The 15155-nt window shown below is 37.4% G+C and overlaps 1 protein-coding gene across 1 annotated transcript in view; it reads right to left on the bottom strand.

Moving 5' to 3' along the window:
• The window catches only part of ACADM (acyl-CoA dehydrogenase medium chain), a 51667-nt gene that overhangs the window by 4691 nt on the left and 31821 nt on the right, over positions 1 to 15155 (bottom strand). The window contains exons 9-10 of the mRNA XM_059924569.1: positions 14452 to 14592; positions 13802 to 13897 (exon numbers count right to left, since the gene is read on the bottom strand). Of these exons, the coding sequence (XP_059780552.1) occupies positions 13802 to 13897; positions 14452 to 14592 (237 nt within the window). The remainder of the gene's footprint in view (positions 1 to 13801; positions 13898 to 14451; positions 14593 to 15155) is intronic.

Here is a 15155-nt window from a genome sequence, read left to right as displayed (position 1 = left end):
TAGCATTTTTATTCACTAATAATGATCTGTCAGAAAGAGAAAAGAAAACGATTCCATTTACAATTGCATCAAAAAGAATACCTAGGAATAAAAGTAATCAAGGAGGTAAAAGACCTGTACTCTGAAAACTGTGAGACATTGATTAAAGAAATAGAAGATGATACAAATAGAAAGAGAGTCCATGCTAATGGATTGGAAGAATTAATATTGTTAAAATATCCATACTATCCAAAGCAATCTACAGATTCATAGCAATATGAATATCAAAATACCAACAGAATTTTTCACAGAACTAGAACAAATAATCCTATAATTTGTATGGAACCAAAAAGACCCTGAATAACCAAAGCAATCTTGAGAAAGAACAAAGCTGGAGTTATCATGCTTCCTGATTTCAAATTATACTACAAAGCTATAGAAATCAAAACAGGATGATACTGGCACAAAAACAGACACAGAGATCAATGGAACAGAATAGAAAGCCCAGAAATAAATGCACACTTACATGATCAATTAATCTTCAACAAAGAAGGTAAGAATATACAATGGGGAAAAGACAGCCAATTTAAAAAATGGTCAGCTACATGCAAAAACAAAACTGGACCATTTCTTTACACCATATACAAAAATAAACTCAAAATGGATTAAAGAATTAAAAGTAAGACCAGAAACCATAGAACTCCTAGAAGAAAACAGAGGCAGTATGCTTTTTTACATTGGTCTTATCAATATTTTTTGGATCTGTCTCCTCAGGCAAAGGCAACAAAAACAAAAATAAACAAATGGGAGTAGATAAAAGTAAAAACTAAAAAGCTTTTGCACAGTGAAGGAAATCATCAACAGAATGAAAAAGCAACCTACTGAATGGGAGAAGATATTTGCAAATGATATATTTGATAAGAGTTAATATCCAAATTACATTAAAAAATGCAACTTATCAAAAAAAGAAATCCAATAAAAAATGGGCAGAGGACCTGATTATTTTTCCAAAAACACAAAGATGGCCAATAAACACATGAAAAGATGCTCAAAGTCACTAATCATCAGGAAAATGCAAATCAAAACCACAATGAAATATTGCCTCACACCTGTCAGAAAGGCTGTTATCAAAAAGACAACCAATAACAAGTGTTGGTGACAATGTGGAGAAAATGAAACCCTCGTGTACTGCTGGTGGGAATGTAAATTGGTGCAGCCACTATGGAAAACAGTATATAGGTTCCTCAAAAAATTAAAAATAGTACTATCATATGATCCAGCAATTCCACTTCTGGGTTTACCTGAAGAAAACAAAAACACTAATTCAAAAAGATATATGCACTCCCATGTTATATAAATAAATAAGTCATAGGGATGTTATATACAGCATAAGGAATATAGTCAATACTACAGTAATTCAGTATGTTGAAAGATGGTTACTAGACTTATAGTGGTGATCATTTCTTAATGTGTTTGGCTGTCAAATCACTATGTTGTACACCTGAAACCAATATAATATTGTATGTCAACTATACATCAATTTAAAAAAAACACAAACACATGCACTATATATATATATATATATTTTTTTTTTTTTTTGGAAAAAGGGAATATAGAGCAAAATGAAAAAATTCACAGTAATTTTCTCTGGACAACGGGATTATGAATAAGTTTTTTTACTTATATTGTATCACATAAATTATTCTACAATGGACATGGAATGGAACATACACTTTAATATACATTAAAAGAAGTCCTAAAGGCATTCAAAAACAAGAATACTAAGATTATTAGAAAGGTGCTTCGTGTAGTATGCAACACCAAAATGGGTTTTGAAGACCATTAGGTTATTAAAAAAAACCCCACACATTCTATGACTGTGTACAAACTAACAGGAACTAGAGGTCACAAAAAATAAAAAACTGAGGTGTTCAATTTCATATATTTACTCTATTTAGTACTTTAGAACGTGGCAAGTTGCTTGAGACAGGTGTGGTAATTAAGTCTTAGAGGAGGCAATATTAACCAATGTGAATAATTCCTATGTAGGATAAGGAAAGTAATATCTTCCCTTATTACTATCTTCCTGAATTGTGTCCATTCTTCTAAGTCAATGATTCTTTCAGTTTCTGTTTTTGGTTTCATTTTTGAATAGGTAATACAACCACCAGTTCAAAGTTCAAATTTTATTCTTACTTGTATCATCCCTGCCCTTCCCCACCCCATTTAATTCCCCCTCCTGGAGGTAATCAGGTTAAGTCTGTTTTTCATTCTCTCAGAGATATTATATACACATGTAAGCAAATACATCTATTGTCTATCCCTCATTTTTTTCCCAGCCCCCCCCATTGTCTCTCCCTTTTTTATACATATGGTAGCCTACCATGTTGATGGGTTTTCATTTTGCTTTTCTTACTTATCAATAAATCTAAGCACTCTATATATCAATACATAGAGAACTTCTTTATTCCTTTTTACAGCTGCAGGGTATTCCACTGTATGGATGATCAAAATTTTGGCTGTTTCTAGTATTAGGCTGTTTCCACACAATGCTGAAATAAACAACCTATAAATATGTCATGTGGCACATAATGGGAGTATATCTGAAAGATAAATATTATATGAAATATAGCTGTAGGATAACCATTGCAATGTGGGCCCAAAGGTAGGTACTTTAGATATATATTGCCAAAATGTGGTTCATAAAAGTTACACCAATTTATATTCCCATTGGCATTATGCAGAATCACTCATTTCACTACAGCCTCGGCAACCTGGTATAACATGCCCATGCTTCTCTTGAAAGATTTTGATTTAAAAATCTAGTTAACCCAGTTAACTGGGTTCTAGTTAAACCCAGTTAATGTTTTTAATTAATACTCCCAGAGTCTCATTCAGTTGCATTTCAGCCCGTGCTTTCAGAAACTCTGTTCTAAATCCAGCTCAGATTCCCTGTAATGCATCTAGCCCAGACAGCCTCTCTCCTTTTGGTTCTGTAACCCTGTCTGTAGCATTCATTTTGGGACTTAATGTTATATTGCTCTATATTATTTCTTAATATTTGTTTTCTGATATGTATCTTATCTCCAAAGTCAAAGGCTCCTGAGAGCAGAGGCTATATCAAACTTCTTTTATATCTCTGGAAATAGCACATGTAGAGTGTGAAAAGAGGACAGACTCTTTAATAAGTGACTACTTGGGTTCAAACCTTTTTTTTCTTTTTTTCTTTTTTTCAACATCTTTACTGGAATATAATTGCCTCACAATGGTGTGTTAGTTTCTGCTTTATAAGAAAGAGAATTAGCTATACATATACATATGTCCCCATATCTCCTCATTCTTGTATCTCCCTCCTCCCTCACCACCCCTCTAGGTGGTCACAAAGCACCAAGCTGATCTCCCTGTGCTATGCAGCTGCTTCCCACGAGCTATCTATTTTACATTTGGTAGTATATATTAGTCCATGCCACTCTCTCACTTCCTCCCAGCTTACCCTTCCTCCCACCCCGTGTCCTCAAGTCCATTCTCTACACCTGCGTCTTTATTCCTGACCTGCCCCTAGGTTCTTCAGAACCTTTTTTTTTAAGATTCCATATATATGTGTTAGCATACAGTATTTGTTTTTCTCTTTCTGACTTACTTCACTCTGTATGACAGATTCTAGGTTCATCCACCTCACTACAAATAACTCAATTTCGTTTCTTTTTATGGCTGAGTAATATTCCATTGTATATATGTGCCACATCTTCTTTATCCATTCGTCTTGTCGATGGACACTTAGGTTGCTTCCATGTCCTGGCTATTGTACATAAAGCTGCAATGAACATTGTGGTACATGACTCTTTTTGAATTATGGTTTTCTCAGGGTATATGCCCAGTAGTGGCATTGCTGGGTTGTATGGTAGTTGTATTTTTAGTTTTTTTTTTTTTTAGTTTTTTTAAAAATTTATATATTTACTTATTTATTTTTGGCTGTGTTGGGTCTTCGTTTCTGTGTGAGGGCTATCTTTGGTTGTGGCGAGCGGGGGCCGCTCTTCATCGCGGTCACGGGCCTCTCACTGTCGCGGCCTCTCTTGTTGTGGAGCACAGGCTCCAGACGCGCAGGCTCAGTAGTTGTGGCTCACGGGCCCAGCTGCTCCGCGGCATGTGGGATCTTCCCAGACCAGGGCTCGAACCCGTGTCCCCTGCATTGGCAGGCAGATTCTCAACCACTGCGCCACCAGGGAAGCCCCTATTTTTAGTTTTTTAAGGAACCTCCATATTATTCTCCATAGTGGCTGTATCAATTTACATTCCCACCAACAGTGCAAGAGGGTTCCCTTTTCTCCAAACCCTCTCCAGCATTTATTGTTTGTAGATTTTTTGATGATGGCCATTCTGACCGGTGTGAGGTGATACCTCATTGTAGTTTTGATTTGCATTTCTCTAATGATTAGTGATGTTGAGCATCCTTCCATGTGTTTGTTGGCAATCTGTATATTTTCTTTGGAGAAATGTCTATTTAGGTCTTCTGCCCATTTATGGATTGGGTTGTTTACTTTTTTGATATTGAGCTGCATGAGCTGCTTGTATATTTTGGAGATTAATTCTTTGTCAGTTGCTTCATTTGCAAATATTTTCTCCCATTCTGAGGGTTGTCTTTTCATCTTGTTTATGGTTTCCTTTGCTGTGCAAACGCATTTAAGTTCCATTAGGTCCCATTTGTGTATTTTTGTTTTTATTTCCATTTCTCTAGGAGGTGGGTCTAAAAGGATCTTGCTGTGATTTATGTCACAGAGTGTTCTGCCTATGTTTTCCTCTAAGAGTTTTATAGTGTCTGGATTTACATTTAGATCTTTAATCCATTTTGAGTTTATTTTTGTGTATGGTGTTAGGGTGTGTTCTAATTTCATTCTTTTACATGTAGCTGTCCAGTTTTCGCAGCACCACGTATTGAAGAGGCTGTCTTTTCTCCATTGTCTATTCTTGCCTCCTTGGTCAAAGATAATGTGACCATATGTGCGTGGGTTTATCTCTGGGCATTCTATCCTGTTCCACTGATCTATATTTCCATTTTTGTGCCAGTACCATAGTGTCTTGATTACTGTTGCCTTGTAGTATAGGCTGAAGTCAGGGAGCCTGATTCGTCCAGCTTCGCTTTTCTTTCTCAAGATTGCGTTGGCTATTCGGGGTCTTTTGTGTTTCCATACAAATGGTGAAATTTTTTGTTCTAGTTCTGTGAAGAATGCCATTGGTAGTTTGATAGGGATTGCACTGAATCTGTAGATTGCTTTGGGTAGTAGAGTCATTTTCACAATGTTGATTCTTCCAATCCAAGAACATGGTATATCTCTCCATCTATTTGTATCATCTCAAATTTCTTTCATCAGTGTCTTATAGTTTTCTGTATACAGGTCTTTTGTCTCCTTAGGTAGGTTTATTCCTAGGTATGTTATTCTTTTTGTTGCAATGGTAAATGGGAGTGTTTCCTTAATTTCTCTTTCAGATTTTGCATCATTAGTGTATAGGAATTCAAGAGATTTCGTGCATTAATTTTGTATCCTGCTACTTTACCAAATTCATTGATTAGCTCTAGGAGTTTTCTGGTAGCATCTTCAGGATTCTCTATGTATAGTATCATGTCATCTGCAAACAGTGACAGCTTTACTTTTTCTTTTTGGATTTGGATTCCTTTCATTTCTTTTTCTTCTCTGATTGCTGTGGCTAAAACTTCCAAAACTATGTTGAATAATAGCAGTGAGAGTCGGCAACCTTGTCTTGTTCCTGATCTTAGTGGAAATGGTTTCAGTTTTTCACCATTGAGAACGATGTTGACGGTGGGTTTGTCATATATAGCCTTTATTATGTTGAGGTAAGTTCCCTCTATGCCTACTTTCTGGAGGGTTTTTAACATAAATGGGTGTTGAATTTTGTCAAAAGCTTTTTCTGCATCTATTGAGAGGATCATATGGTTTTTATCCTTCAGTCAGTTAATATGGTATATCACATTGATTGATTTGCATATATTAAAGAATCCTTGCATTCCTGGGATAAACCACACTTGATCATGCTGTATGATCCTTTTAATTTGCTGTTGGATTCTGTTTGCTAGTATTTTGTTGAGGATTTTTGCACCTATGTTCATGGGTGATATTGGCCATTAGTTTTCTTTCTTTGTGACATCTTTGTCTGGTTTTGGTATCAGCGTGATGATGGCCTTGTAGAATGAGTTTGGGAGTGTTCCTCCCTCTGCTATATTTTGGAAGAGTTTGAGAAGGATAGGTGTTAGCTCTTCTCTAAATGTTTGACACAACTTGCCTGTGAATCCATCTGGCCCTGGGCTTTGGTTGTTGGAAGGTTTTTAATCACAGTTTCAATTTTAGTGCTTGTGACTGGTCTGTTTATATTTTCTATTTCTTCCTGGTTCAGTCTCGGAAGGTTGTGCTTTTCTAAGAATGTGTCCATTTCTTCCAGGTTGTCCATTTTATTGGCATACAGTTGCTTGTAGTAATCTCCCATGATCCTTTGTATTTCTGCAGTGTTGTTACTTCTCCTTTCTCATTTCTAATTCTACTGAGTCTTCCCCCTTATTTTCTTCATGAGTCTGGCTAATGGCTTATCAATTTTGTTTATCTTCACCAAGAACCAGCTTTTAGTTTTATTGATCTTTGCTATTGTTTCCTTCATTTGTTTTTCATTTATTTCTGATCTGATCTTTATGATATCTTTCCTTCTGCTAACTTTGGGGGTTTTTTGTTCTTCTTTCTCTAATTGTTTTAGGTGTAAGGTTACGCTGTTTGAGATGTTTCTTGTTTCTTGAGGTAGGAGTGTATTGCTACAAATTTCCCTCTTAGAACTGCTTTTGCTGCTTCCCATAGGTTTTGGTTCGTCATGTTTTCATTGTCATTTGTTTCTAGGTATTTTTTGATTTCCTCTTTGATTTCTTCAGTGATTTCTTGGTTATTAGGTAGTGTATTGTTTAGCCTCCATGTATTTGTATTTTTTACAATTTTCTCTCATGATTGATATCTAGTCTCATAGCGTTGTGGTAGGAAAAGATACCTGATATGATTTCAATTTTCTTAAATTTACCAAGGCTTGATTTGTCACCCAAGATATGATCTATCCTGGAGAATGTTCCATGAGCATGTGAGAAGAAAGTGTATACTGTTGTTTTTGGATGGAATGTCTTATAAATATCAATTAAGTCCATCTTGTTAAATGTATCATTTAAAGCTTGTGTTTTCTTATTTACTTTCATTTTGGATGATCTGTCCATTGGTGAAAGTGGCGTGTTCAAGTCCCCTACTATTACTGTGTTACTGTCAATTTCCCCTTTTATGGCTGTTAGCATTTGCCTTATGTACTGAGATGCTTCTATGTTGGGTGCATAAATATTTACAATTGTTATACCTTCTTCTTGGATTGATCCCTTGATCATTATGTAGTGTCTTTGTCTCTTGTAATAGTCTTCATTTTAAAGTCTATTTTGTCTGATATGAGAATTGCTACTCCAGCTTTCTTTTGATTTCCATTTGCATGGAATATCTTTTTCCATCCCCTCACTTTCAGTCCATATGTATCCCTAGGTCTGAAGTGGGTCTCTTGTAGACAGCATATATATGGGTCTTGTTTTTGTATCCATTCAGCCAGTCTATTTATTTTGGTTGGAGCATTTAATCCATTTACATTTAAGGTAATTATAGATATGTATGTTCCTTTTACCATATTCTTAATTGTGTTGGGTTTGTTATTGTAGGTCTTTTCCTTATATTGTGTCTCCTGCCTAGAGAAGTTCCTTTAGCATTTGTTGTAAAGCTGGTTTGGTGGTGCTGAATTTTCTTAGCTTTTGTTTGTGTATAAAGGTTTTAATTTCTTGTCAAATCTGAATGAGATCCTCGCTGGGTAGAGTAATCTTGGTTGTAGGGTTTTCCCTTTCATCACTTTAAATATGTCCTGCCACTCCCTTCTGGCTTGCAGAGTTTCTGCTGAAAGATCAGCTGTTAACCTTATGGGGATTCCCTTGTATTTTATTTGTTGCTTTTCCCTTGCTGCTTTTAATATTTTTTCTTTGTATTTGATTTTTTTTTTTTTGTATTTGATCGCTTGATTAATATGTGTCTTGGTGTGTTTCTCCTTGGATTTTCCTGTATGGGACTCTCTGCGCTTCCTGGACTTGATTAACTATTTCCTTTCCCATATTAGGGAAGTTTTCAACTATAATCTCTTCAAATATTTTCTCAATCCCGTTCTTTTTCTCTTCTTCTTCTGGGACCCCTATAATTCGAATGCTGGTGCACTTAATGTTGTCCCAGAGGTCTCTGAGACTGTCCTCAATTCTTTTCATTCTTTTTTCTTTATTCTGCTCTGCAGTAGTTATTTCCACTATTTTATCTTCCAGGTCACTTATCTGTTTTTCTGCCTCAGTTATTGTGCTATTGATTCCTTCTAGAGAATTTTTAGTTTCATTTATTGTGTTGTTCATCGTTTGTTTGCTCTTTAGTTCTTCTAGGTCCTTGTTAAACGTTTTATTTTCTCCATTCTATTTCCAAGATTTTGGATCATCTCTACTATCATTACTCTGAATTCTTTTGCAGGTAGACTGCCTATTTCCTCTTCATTTGTTTGGTCTGGTGGGTTTTTACCTTGCTCCTTCATCTGCTGTGTGTTTCTCTGTCTTCTCATTTTGCTTAATTTACTGTTTGGGGTCTCCTTTTCCCAGGCTGCTGGTTCATAGTTCCTGTTGTTTGTGGTGTCTGCCCCCAGTGGCTAAGTCTGGTTCAGTGGGTTGTGTAGGCTTCCTGGTGGAGGGGACTGGTGCCTGTGTTCTGGAAGATGAGGCTGGACCTTGTCTTTCTGGTGGGCAGGACCGCATCTGGTAGTGCGTTTTGGGGTGTCTGTGACCTTATGATTTTAGGCAGCCTCTTTGCTAATGGGTGGGGTTGTGTTCCTGTCTTGTTAGTTGTTTGGCATAGGGTGTCCAGCACTGCAGCTTGCTGGTCATTGAGTGGAGCTGGGTCTTAGCATTGAGACAGACATCTCTGTGAGAGCTTTTGCCATTTAATATTACATGGAGCTGAGAGGTCTCTGGTGGACCAATGTCCTGATCTCGGCTCTCCCACCTCAGAGGCACAGGCCTGACACCTGGCCAGAGCACCAAGACCCTGTCAGCCACATGGCTCAGAAGAAAAGGAGAAAAAAAGAAAGAAAAAATAAAATAAAATAAAACAAAATAAAGTTATTAAAATAAAAAACTAAAAAATTAAAAATAAAATTAAAAAGTAATTTAAAAAAAAGAAAGAGAGCAACCAAACCAAAAAAACAAATCCACTAATGATAACAAGCGCTAAAAACTATACTTAAAAAAAAAAAAAAAAATACGGAGCGACAGAACCCTAGGACAAATGGTAAAAGCAAAGCCATACAGACAAAATCACACACAGAAGCATACACATACACACTCACAAAAAGAGAAAAAGTAAAAAAATATATATCATTGCTCCCAAAGTCTACCGCCTCAATTTGGGATGATTCATTGTCTATTCAGGTATTCCACAGATGCAGGGTACATCAAGTTGATTGTTGAGGTTTAATCCGCTGCTCCAGAGGCTGCTGGGAGAGATTTCCCTTTCTCTTTTTTGTTCACACAGCTCCTGGGGTTCAGCTTTGGATTTGGCCCCGCCTCTGTGTGTAGGTCACCTGAGAGCATCTGTTCTTCGCTCAGACAGGAGGGGGTTAAGGTAGCAGCTGATTAGGGGGGCTCTGGCTCACTCAGGCTCGGGGGAGGGAGGCGTACGGAATGAGGGGCGAGCCTGCATCGGCAGAGGCCGGCATGACATTGCAACAGCATGAGGCGTGCCGTGTGTTCTCCCGGGGAAGTTGTCCCTGGATCACGAGACCCTGGCAGTGGCTGGCTGCACAGGCTCCCGGGAGGGGAGGTGTGGATAGTAACCTGTGCTTGCACACAGGGTTCTTGGTGGCTGCAGCAGCAGCCTTAGCGTTTCATGCCCATCTTGGTGTCTGCACTGATAGCCACGGCTCGCGCCCGTCTCTGGAGCTCGTTTAGGCAGTGCTCTGAATCCCCTTTCCTCGCGCACCCCGAAACAATGGTCTCTTGCCTCTTAGGCAGGTCCAGACTTTTTCCCAGACTCCCTCCCGGCTAGCTGTGGCGCACTAGCCCCCTTCAGGCTGTGTTCATGCTGCCAACCCCAGTCCTCTCCCTGGGATCTGACCTCCAAAGCCAGAGCCTCAGCTCCCAGCCCACACCCATCCCGGCGGGTGAGCAGACAAGCCTCTCAGGCTGGTGGGTGCTGGTTGGCACCGATCCTCTGTGCGGGAATCTCTCTGCTTTGTCCTCTGCACTCCTGTTGCTGTGCTCTCCTCCATGGCTCCAAAGCTTCCCCCACCACCACCCCCGTCTCCGCTAGTGATGGGGCTTCCTAGTGTATGGAAACCTTTCCTCCTTCACAGCTCCCTCCCAGAGGTGCAGGTCCCGTCCCTATTCTTTTGTCTCTGTTTTTTCTTTTTTCTTTTGCCCCACCCAGGTATGTGGGGGGTTTCTTGCCTTTTGGGAAGTCTGAGATCTTCTGCAAGCGTTCAGGAGGTGTTCTGTAGGAGCTGTTCCACATGTAGATGTATTTCTGATGTATTTGTGGGGAGGAAGGCAATCTCCACGTCTCACTCCTCCACCATCTTGAAGGTCCTCCCTGGATTCAAATCTTGATTTCATCATTTACTGATGTTCTTACATACAATAAATGAGACTACCGGTACTTACTCTATAGTATTGTGTGGATTAAATGAATTAATACATGTAGAGCACTTAGTATAGTGCCTAGAACAAAGAAAGCAGCTATTTATTAATATTTTAATATAGTAGTAGTTCAATTACTACTATTTGTTGAGAAGTTCACACTGCAAAACATATCATAAGTGCTAGAAGTATAAAGGTTTCCAAAACAGAAATTTACTACTTGTATGGATATTACATTCTAGTGAGGCAGTAAAGAAAGACAATAAACAAACACATACATGGTATAATGTTGGGCAGTGCTAAGAGCTACGAAGAAAAAAAGTGGGAATACTATATAGAATGTTGGAGGTGTTATTTTACACAGGGTAATCAAGGGTACATTCTTTAGTGAAATGAATGAGCAAGTGGATATCTAGGGGGAAGAGTAAAGTTAAAAACAACAACAAAAGGTCACTGTGGCTGACAGAAGACCATTTTAAGGACTCTGGATTTTAATCTGAGTGTGATGAGAAGATATGAAAGAATTTTGAGCATAAAATGGTTAAGTAACAGGGAGATATATTTCTTTCTGAGTATATCTTATTTCAGTCTTAAGTCCCAAATAACATTTCCCCTCAGCCATTTTCCCCTCAAGAAAAGTTATTGCTAACTAGCAATAATAATCAATAAAAATGGGAGTTATTCTCAACAGATTTTTTCACAGCATCCCAAACCACTCCAACTTCACCTGGATGGAGGGTTTTGACTAGACAAAGGAGGAGTAGGCAGTTATTGCCATTAAGAGATTCTACCATCCAGTAATTTGTTATCAATGTTCCTAGTTTTACTCATTAGTTTAAAAAAAGTACGATTATCTGTTTTTGGCAGCTTTCTTTAGCCACATCAAGTTAAGCACTGTGAGGATAAGTAGTGACATAGGGTTCTCTTAAAGAGAGAAGTGATAATAACAACAATAATAAACATGGTAGTGAATAGGAGAGCTGTGATTAGAGTACTACACTCTATAATGTCTCTTAAAACAAAACCAAAAAAAATCTAGTGTTTCTTTTTGGAAATAACAGACCAAAGTTATATATAAATCAGCCCTTTAGTATTACCTTTGTTTAGCCTAGAAAAGTAGTAAGCAAAAACAAAGACTTTTCTACACTTAACAGTAAGAGCCATGAGGAAAAAATATCAACTTCAGAGTCTGTAAGAAGTGAAACATAAAAGATTCCATATTGAGTTGAAAATAGCCAGAAGAGTTATCATCAGATACTTGGTGGGGAGGACCTGGAAATTATGTTATCTGTTTACAATTAAACTAAACTAATATTTAGTAATAAATATACATTCCACTAATCTGTATACATATAGTTCTGGCAACATAAATGAGCTAATGTAGAGTCTCTTTTTGGCCACAAACACAAAGAAATACTTGATTTAAAAACAGCTCTTAGAATGCTGAAACCTCTGGACTACCTGATAAAAGTACAAAAACCAATCCCCTGGATGCTTCCACAATTCACTGAAGGAAAATAATACCTGCTGCAGGTAAACTTACAAGCAAAATTTAAGAGAGGAAATAACTGGTCATGACAGAGAGAGCACATACAACAGACCAAAAAAACATCACCCTAATAACTTGAGATAACAGAAAAAAAATCAGAAAGTGACTATAACTTAAGTATTATATAATTAAGGAGATAAAAGGAGAATGAGAAACTATGTTAAAAAACCAGGCTACCATAAAAGGGTGGAGATGAAAAAGAACCAAACATAAATTCTAGAAATGAAAAAAGTCATTAAATGGATTAAGTAGCAGATTAGACAAAGGGTAAAAAAAACTGAAAAGCAAATCTGAGAAAATTATCTAGAATACAGCAAAGATAAATCACGAAATTGAGGTTAAGAGATACAGAGCAGTACTAATCCAAGTTTGATCTGTGGAGCACTGCCAGTCCACAGATTGTTACTGGACTAGTTTGTGATACAGAAAGTGAGAGTAAGCATTTGCAATAATTTGGTATTACTGTGACATTGTTATATTTTACAAGAATAATGGTTCACAATTGATTGGAAATTAAAAACAATCTTTCAGCACAGATAGTTTGAGAACCACTGACAAACAGAGGTAGAAATAGGGAGTGTTCACTGTACAACCCATAGTTAACAGAAGGAGTTACAGGAGAGAATATAGACAATGGGGGAGCATCAACACTTGAAAAGATAACAGTAAAAATTTCCTGGGAATTCCCTGATGGTCCAGTGGTTAGGACTCTGAGCTTTCACTGCCCCAAGGGCCCAGGTTCAATCCCTGGTTGGGGAACTAAGATCCTGTAGGCCATGTGGTACAGCCAAAACAAAATAATAATAAAAAAATAATAAATAGTACTAAAATTATTTGATACTCAAGAAGACATGAGAAGTAATATGAATTAAGAGCATGAAATGGAATCCTGGACCTATGACTTCTAAATTGTGTGTCCATGGACAAATTATTTATTCTCTCTGAGTTGCAGTTTCCTGATCTTTAATGGAAATTATAGTACTACCAAAACAAGAGTGTAATGGGGGAAATACATAATATATTTAAAATGTGTAGCACAGTGTCAGGTACACCACAGGCACTCAAATATTAGCTGTTCTTTTTCTTCTTAATTAACAGAATCCCCAAAGTGGACAATAGCTAGTAGCAGAGTCTAAAGAAAATCTATTCTTAAAACCCACCCTGGGGACTTCCCTGGTAGCACAGTGGTTAAGACTCCATGCTCCCAATACAGGGGGCCTGGGTTGGATCCCTGGTCTGGGATCCCACATGCATGCCACAACTAAGAGTCCGCATGCCACAACTAAGGAGCCCACCTGCTGCAACTAAGGAGCCCACCTGCCACAATGAAGACCCAGCACAACCAAATAAATAAATAAATAAATATTTTAAATAAATAAATAAATAAATTAATTAATTAAAACCCACCCTGACAGTTCACATTATCTTCTTGCTACCAAAGCAGAACTAAATTATTTTGTACTTAAAAGATAATTTTCAAATATTTAGATGAAAATGAATGTCTTTACATTTGAACAAAGCAAGTACAGTATTAAAATTACCTCTACAAGCAGCTTTCCAAAAGTTTTCCTCTCCAGGGCATACTTGGTAGCTTCATCCAAAGCTCTTTGTGCTAGTCCCACAGCACCAGCTGCTACCTAGTATTTTAACATTTTACAAAACAAAAGTGTCTTTAAAACACACGTATAATGGCTATTTGCCTAAAGTCTAAGTTAAGGATTATACAAAGAGAAGCTGACCTATACCTTAAGGCAATAAAGGGTGGGGGAGATAACAAGCATTTAAATTTATATTATTTATGAATTAAAGGTTAATGGAAGGCATTTGTAAGGCACAGGATCATAGCCTAGAGACAAGTCATTCTTTCTGTTTAACAAGGGAAAGCTTCTCAGGGGGAATACTCCTAATGAGTGAGGGAAGAGGAATAAGTACACATCAGCAGGAATGATTAAGTGTGAAATGCTTCTTTGTAAATCGAACAACTATACTAATTTTGTATTTACTAAAATAACTTCTGTAACAGCAAGAGTGTTGAAGAATTCTAAAACAAACAAAAAACAATATCCCTCCATCCTTATAAAAGAAGCAGATATTAAAAAAGAAATACAGACCAAGAACACAGTGTTAAAATAAAACTACTCAATGTAATAAATGAAAAATCCTATAAAGGTTATTAAGTCATATTACTTACTAGAGGTCTGGTTTTATCAAAAGCTCCCATTGCAATTTTGAAACCAGCTCCCTCACCAATTAAAACATTTTCCTTAGGTACTCTCACATCTTCAAAGACAATTCCTCTTGTATCTGAACATCGCTGGCCCATATTTAATTCCTAATAAGGAAAACAATACATATTAAGGAACATTTTTTGAGCTAGCATGTATTCTTGCCTTAACCACTGTTTTATGACTTTTCTGCAATTGTCTTAAACAGAGGTGGACAAACTATGGCCTGCAATGCCCGTTTTGTAAAGATAGCTTTATTGGACTACAGTTGTTACTGAGTCCAAGCTCGCTCTGCTCGCCGCATGACAGGCCAATGAATTGGAGACGAGGTGTTGGTGGGAATGTAAATTGGTGCAGCCACTACAGAAAACAGTATGGAGGTTCCTCAAAAAACAAAAAACAGGGTTACCATATGATCCAGCAATTCCACTCCTGGGCATATACCCAGACAAAACTATAATTCGAAAAGATACATGTACCCCTATGTAAATAGCAGCACTATTCACAATAGCCAAGACATGGAAACAACCTAAATGTCCATTGACAGATGAATGGATAAAGATGTGTGTGTGTGTGTGTGTGTGTGTATTTTATACACACACACACACACACACGAATATTACTCAGCCATAAAAAAGAATGAAATAATGCCATTTTCAGTAACATGGAT

This window comes from Balaenoptera ricei, chromosome 1 (genome assembly GCF_028023285.1).
Source record: "Balaenoptera ricei isolate mBalRic1 chromosome 1, mBalRic1.hap2, whole genome shotgun sequence".
Taxonomy (NCBI): Eukaryota; Metazoa; Chordata; class Mammalia; order Artiodactyla; family Balaenopteridae; genus Balaenoptera; species Balaenoptera ricei.
Note: the sequence above shows the minus strand (reverse complement) of the source record. Positions and strands in the feature narration are given on the sequence as shown.